We start from the raw sequence: 7,438 nt of genomic DNA, 5'->3' as shown, positions 1-7,438 counted from the left end.
CTTAGTGAGATTTTCACCCGTGACAGCTATATGGCGGCACACTACAACAGAAACTAAGCAATCTTACCTTCAGATCAAAAAGAGTGCAATCCTGTTTTAATTCTTTAACACAATTTAATAACCCAAACCAGATTTCAGACTAATAGTGCTGTGAAGACAAGTTTTCTTTTGAATTCCAGGCAAATATTTACATGAAAGCCACACTTCAATTTAAAAAGTGCTTCAAAAGCCAAAACAAAAAGCAAAGAAGCTCCTAAATAAAATAATGTAGTTTCACCTTTAACAATCTGCTTGAGCCCCACAAAGTCACTGGGATTGAGCAATGGACGAGTACCAGGCAAATTAATCATCTCGCGCAATTCCTAGAGAAAATTAAGAGAATACAAAAAATTCAGCCCCATGTGCACTGACTACCAAGAAAGTGTCTTTTCAGGATTATAACCAGCATAGTTAATAATGAATGAGAATTATTAAGCAGGAAGAGAAAGGTGCAATGTTTTTTGGATTTCCTGAAGACATTTGATAAAGGTGCCACGTGGAAAGTTACTGCACGAGGTAGGAGTTTATGGAAATGGAGACAACGTGCTACCACTGGATTGGTTAACACACAGAAGAGAGTTGGGATTAACAGGTCTTTCCAACCTCAAAAAGATGCAGTGGTGGAGTACCACAAGGATCAGTCATGGCACCTCAATGACTCACTGTCTGCACTGGGGTTTCCCGATTTAGGAACAGTCATACTTAAGAATGCGATCAGATATAGTGGTGTATTAGTAATTTTAAAGATCAGACATGCAAACATTTCCTTGTACTGATAAACAGCTATTTTATTGCCTTGCATTGTGCGCTGACTTGTATACAAAACTACTTGCAAGTGGCCTCAAGCACAAAACCTGCTCACAATCTGGGGACTGTTCGTATTGATGTCTTGCAGGAGGGGAATAGTATGTAATGTATCAAACTTAATAATACATTAAAGAGGTGGGAAGATAATTAAGGAATCTGTAAGATAAGTACAGTAAGCATGCAAAAAGTTAGCAGATAGTTTAATGTTGGAAGGTGAGAGATCATGTACGTTAGTAAAAAGCATGAAAGGCGGACTATTATCAAACTTGAGACAAAAAAATGCAGCACAGGAAGATCGGAACGTTCTTCTGAATGGGGAAAAAATAGTTAGCAAAGTGCTGCAAATAATTAAGATGACAAATGAAAATTCTGGCCTTCATTGCCACGTTAGAATTGTAAAGCAAAAGTCTTGTTACAACTGTAGAGGCCTATGGTGAGATGACAAGTTAGGAGTGGAGGCCTGGGGCAGATAAGCCATCATCATTTAATTGAATGGTGGGACTGAATGGCCTACTCCTGCTCCTATGTCCTTATGGACAGTAAAAGAAATGGAAAGCTCCTCTAATCTCAGCAAATCAGCACCGGTAACAAAAAAAAAATTGGAAAAACTTTTGACAAGTAGTCAAGGGTATCTACAAGTTTCACCACGACTGAAGAAAAAGGGAAACAGCTAAGCAATTGCAACTTGGATTTCACTCTAGCAACTCAAAAGGCTCTAAAAATACTCTAAACTGCAACTGTCTTTATCTCCCACTGGGTAGTGATCATCAATTAGTATACACATCAATATAAACTATATCATTTAATTAGCTAATTAATGTAAGTGAACTGGCTACATTGTAAAATATAACACACTAGTCGTTATCTTTAAGTTGTCAGCACAGATTTTAACAAAAAAATTATGAAACACTGGTAGGTTTGTGGATAACAGCATCAGTGAATTAAACTGACAAGAGTAGGCTTACCAGGCTGCATGAAATAGCATGCTTACACAAGGCATTTATACTGTAATGGATTATGTTGCCAACTTTATGAAGTTACCATACCTTTATGGTAAAGGCAACTTGGAGAGGTCCTCTTCGTCCAACAATTAGTACCCGCTTCACATTGCTAGCTGCTATAGCCTCCAAAGCATGACCAGCGATATCTGTTTTCTGTAAATATATTTATACATGTACTTAAGTACATATTATTTAATACACGCACACATGCCACAAAATTACAATTAGAACATTCTGAAAAGGAATAATATTTAGAGCTTCAGGAGGAAGTTTTCCAATTCATGCTACATTGAAATATATTCCAACATTACTAACTGAAACAACATTTGAATTCATCAGGTTGCAATTCCATCCTCCGACCAGCTTTTCAGCTGCTCAGCCAAAAACACCTCCAAACTACTATATTTCTCTGCTCCCTAAATCAGTTGATTTTTACAACTTACCCAAGGTTATACAGAGGGTCCGTTCCTGTGCTATACAGTTCTTTGGCCCACGACGTTGTGCCGAAAATGATGCCAAATGAAACTAATCCCTTCTGCCTGCCCTTGCTCCCTCCATTCCTTGCATACTCATGCGTTTATCTAAAGTTCCTCAAATGCCCTTACCATATTTGCCTCCACCACCATCCCTGGTAGTGTTCCAGACACCTACCACACTCTATAGGAAACTTGCCCCTCATATCATCTTGAGGTTTCACCCTCTCACCTTAAATGCAACTCACGGGGAAAAAAAAAAGATTCTGACCGTCAACTTATGAACCGTCAGTTCATAATTTTATAGACTATCAAATCTCCCCTCAGCCTGTGCTACTCAAAATAAAATAATGAGGTTTTTCTAGTCTCTCCTTGTAGCTCTAATCCAAGCAGCACACCCTGGTAAACTTCTTCTGCACCCTCTCCAAAGCCTCCACATCCTTCCTGTAATGTGGCAACCAGAATTGAATTTAATACTCTAAGGCCTAACCAAAGTCTTATAAAGTTTGAACATGACATTGTGTACTCAAGTCCCTGACCAATAAAGACAAGCATGCCACAAGCCTTCTTTACCGCCCTATCTACTTGTATGGCCAAACACACTAAATTAGAACAACACTAACTTGATGGCTAGGTATCAATAAATATGGTGGAGAGAGAATCAAAACTAGCCATTGTTTCCTTTTATGTAGGAGGAATCAAGCAGTGCAAAGGAATTTCTCTGTAAATCACTGATTAACAACTTCTCAATCGTCATAAACAAAAAGATGACGCAAACAGGAATTCACCAACTTTGAGTAAATCAACGGGAGACAGGAGAATCCTGGCCACGTCCAACGCCACATTTCCATGTCCCAGGACGACTACTGTCTCACTGCTCAATTCGGGATTCAGCTGCAAAAGAATATATGACAAGATTTTAATTTTTGCATTTGAAAAGTAGTCTCATTAATTAATATTAGCTCAACATTCAGCAAGTGGAATAAAACAAAACTGCAGATGTTGGAAGTCTGAACCGAAAACAAAAATTGCTGGTGAAACTCAACAGGTCTGGCAGCATCTGTAGAGAGAGAAACACAGTCAGTCAATGTGAGAGTCCACTCACCCTTCTTCAGAACTGAGCGTAACTAGGAAGAGGTGGTATATATGCTGCAAGGGGGGCGGTGGGGAGGCACAAGAAGAAAAGGACGGACACACAAAGAGAAAGGGATGGATGACAGCGTAAAAACCAAAAGAATTGCAGATGCTGTAAATCAGAAACAAAAACAGAAATTGCTGGAAAAGCTCAACAGATCTGGCAGAACCTGTGGAGAGAAATCAGAGTTAACATTTTGGGTCCAGTGACCCTTCCTTAGAAGGCGGCAGTATGTTTGGGAGAAGGGAAAGCTGTTAATGGAAACCATAAGTAAGTAAAAAATGGATTGGCTGAGCTGAAAGCAGCCCACATTATGACAGGGATGTAGGGATAAGTAAAAGACATGGACACAGGTGTTTAGGTTTTAAAATTACTGAATTCAACATAGTCCTGAAGGCTGCAGGGTCCCCAAGTGGAAAACAAGACATTGTTCTTCCACCCTGCGTGGAGTCTCGCTGGAGCACTGCAGCAGGCGCAAGACAGAAATGTCGGCCAGGGAACACAGTCGTACGTTGAAGTGGCAAGCATCTGGAAACTCAGTTTTTTTGCAGACAGAACATCAGGTGTTTCACAAAGCGGTCATCTAATGTGTTTTGTCTCCCAACGTAGAAAAGACCACATTGCGAACAGCAAATACAGCAGACTAGATGGAGTGAAATGCAGGTAAAGCACTGCTTCACCTAGAAGGTGTGTCTGGAGTCTTGAATGGTGAGGAGGGAGGAGGTAAACAGGTAGGTGTTGCACCTTCTGCGGTTGCATGGGAACGTGCCAGGTGAGCCATTGGGAGCAGAGAGGAGTGAACCAGGGTGTCCCAGAGGGAAAGGTCCTTGTGGAATGCTGACAAGGAAGGGAAGGAGAACGCATCTGTTGGCGGAATCCCACTGGAGGTGACGGAAATGGTTGGTGGAAAAATCCACAAACAGGACTGCATGGGCAGACTCATGGTTTCTGCCCCACATGAACTTCCTTCTCCCTACATTGATGCAATGCTTTTCCTCACCTCATCCAGTCCCTTCCCACTTATATCCATGATTCTTCTGACCCTACATGTTCCCATCCACTGCCACCCTCCTCCGCTTGGCCAAGCATGTCCTCATTTTAAGCAACTTCCCCTTTAACTCTTCTTGCTTTCTTCAGATCAAAAGATGTGGCCCTGGGTTCTCCCATGGGCCCCAGTTATGCCTGTCCCTTTTTGGGGCACATTGAACATTCGTTGTTTCAGTACTATTCTAACCCCATCCAGAACTCTTTCTCTGGTACATTGACGACATCAGTGCTGCTTCCCTCTCACATCCAGAACTGGAAAAGTTTCTGTTTTGCTTCCAATTTCCACCCTGCTCTTACCTGGTCCAACTCTGACACCTCGTTCCTCAACATCTGTTCCCATTTCTGGGGAATAGGCTGGCCACCAATATCCATTACAGATCCACCAACTCCCACAATTACCTGGATATACATCCTCACACCCTGCTTCTTGTAAAAAGACTCCATTCCATTTTTCAAGTTTCTCCATCTCCATTGCATGTGTGCTGATGACACTACCTTTTAATGGGGGGTGGGGGAGGTCAGAAACGTCTACCTTTTTCCTCAACCTAGGATTCCCCACCATCATGGTTTGCAGGGTCCTTAGCCAAGCCCAACTCATTTCCTTCACTGCTTCGCTTCCCTTCCCTCCCCTCCCACAACACCAATAAGGATCCTCACTTTCCATCCCACCAGCAATGTCCGAAGGATGGTAAGCCTTCGTCTCCCTCCGCTCCCTTGTCAGCATTTTTCAAGGACCATTCCCTCTGGTCCACTTCTCCATTCCCAATATCTCCCTACACTCCTACGACACCTTCCTATGAAATCGTAGAAAGTGTTAACACTTGCCTGTTCACTTCCTCCTCCTCACTATTCAAGGCACCAGACACCAGGTGAAGCAGTGATTTACCTGCAATTTGCTCAATACAATCTACTGTATTCACCACACTGGGGAGACAAAACACCGACTAGGCAACCGTTCTGCAACGCACCTACATTCGCACTAAAAAAAAAAAAAAAAAAAAAAAAAAGACCCCAGCTTCCACTGCATGCCACTTCAAAAAACCACCATGTCCCTGACCTGCTGCAGGGTTTCAGTGAGGCTCAGCACAAGTTCATTTTCTGCTTGGGGACCCAGTAGCGTTCAGGACTCATCAAGTTCAATAATTTTAGGGTTTGAACACCTTCTATGCCTTTTGTACATACCCCAGATTGCAATGACACAGACTGCCTTCAGCACAGCCAAACACTTTTCAGCTACTTATTGTCCCCATTATCAATTTTTCTTTCTTCTTGGCTTACCATTATTCATCCCTTTCTCTGTCTGTCATTCTTTCAAGGCTCTATTTCCACCTATTCACTCAGTTCTCCCCACCCCATTTTCAGCACACAAAGACACCACCTTTTCCTAGTTACTATCAGTTCTGAAGATTCGAAACAATAACCCTGCTTTTGCTCCACAGATGCTGCCAGGTGTGCTGAGTTTCTCCAGCAATTTCTGTTTCTCGATCCAGCAACTGGAAATGGATAAAGAAGAAAACTTTGACCAAAGTTTTCTTCCTCGAAGTTGCCATTTCCAATTCTAGATTGCCTTTACTCCAAAGAGGAGCCTGTAATTCAACAGCATCCCTCCTGTATAGGCAGTTTAGGCAATGCCAAATAGAAAAGAACAGAATTTCTAGGTCAACACAACGATGACAGCAGGGTTGAGTGTAATATTAGCAACAGCTTTCAAGTTTACAAAATTACAATTGGAACAATAACCAAACTTGAGCAAGAGAACTATTCAGAAGAATCCGACTTTCCAGGCCTCTGGTTTTGTATGATGTCAGCCACTGACCAAGAGAATTGTTAAATACTTGGATTTTATACCAATCTTCATTTAAAACAACTCTATTTACTTTATTTAAGGCCCTTACCGACGTCCATTTCTCTAACGGCCTTGTTCCATTTCCTCACATTTAACAGCTACTGCAATTGCACATCTAAGGAATCAAACATTTATCTCGTACTTTTCCATTGCCTCAGACAGCGCCGCTCACCAATAAAGGAACTCATCATGCTTTGAAAACTTTATAATGAGGGAATGCTGTTCTTCAGTTTTTCAGATTTCCTTCAAAACTAAATATTTGCACTGGGATGCATTAACCTTCCAAAACAGCCACATTTGAACATTTAGAATGTCAGATCCAGCTAAATGCTCAAAACAACTGTATTTCTCAGAATTTCAATGAAGTGGCCATTTCATTAAAGACCAATCTTGTGGGACTCCCAGTACTTTCAACCAATAAGCCATTTTTATTTTGGTTTTCCAAATAAAGCAGGGAGGGAACCTAGATTTTATTTAAAAATTGGTGAAGAAAAATGCTCGAACTCCCGCCCCCAAAATAAGTTTAAGTATCATCTAGCTTCAACCACCTTCCAATTGTGTTACTAAAATAGAACCAGAAAAATACCCTTCTTCCCCCTGAAAAATAACTTTCAACAATCCGAGATAACAGGCGTAGAGCTGGATGAACACAGCAGGCCAAGCAGCACCAGAGGAGCAGGAAAGCTGACGTTTCGGGCCTAGACCCTTCTTCAAAATGGGGGAGGGCAAGGGGATTCTGAAATAAATAGGGAGAGGGGGAGAGGCGGATAGAAGATGGATAAAAAGGAGAGGATAGGTGGAGAAGAGACAGACAGGTCAAAGAGGCGGGAGTGGAGCCAGTAAAAGTTGAGTGTAGGTGGGGAGTTAGGGAGGGGACAGGTCAAGGGGGTGGGATGAGGCTAGTAGGTAGGAAATGGGGGTGGCAGGGACAAGCTGGGCTGGTTTTGGGAAGTGGTTGGGTGAGGGGAACTTGTGAAGTCCACATTGAGACCATTGGGCTGCAGGGTTCCCAAGCGGAATATGAAGTGCTGTTCCTGCAACCGTCGGGTGGCATCGTTGTGGCACTGCAGGAGGCCCAGGATGGACATGT

General features: G+C 42.3%; 1 protein-coding gene across 1 annotated transcript in view; it reads right to left on the bottom strand.

The window, feature by feature from the left end:
* Window positions 1-7,438, bottom strand: part of LOC109915687 (NADPH:adrenodoxin oxidoreductase, mitochondrial) — a 17,604-nt gene that overhangs the window by 3,843 nt on the left and 6,323 nt on the right. Inside the window, exons 6-8 of the mRNA XM_048611133.1 lie at window positions 3,113-3,214; window positions 1,893-2,000; window positions 278-362 (exon numbers count right to left, since the gene is read on the bottom strand). Of these exons, the coding sequence (XP_048467090.1) occupies window positions 278-362; window positions 1,893-2,000; window positions 3,113-3,214 (295 nt within the window). The remainder of the gene's footprint in view (window positions 1-277; window positions 363-1,892; window positions 2,001-3,112; window positions 3,215-7,438) is intronic.

This window comes from Rhincodon typus, chromosome 23 (assembly GCF_021869965.1).
Source record: "Rhincodon typus isolate 14 chromosome 23, sRhiTyp1.1, whole genome shotgun sequence".
Classification (NCBI taxonomy): domain Eukaryota; kingdom Metazoa; phylum Chordata; class Chondrichthyes; order Orectolobiformes; family Rhincodontidae; genus Rhincodon; species Rhincodon typus.
This window is presented reverse-complemented; position numbering and strand designations above follow the sequence as displayed.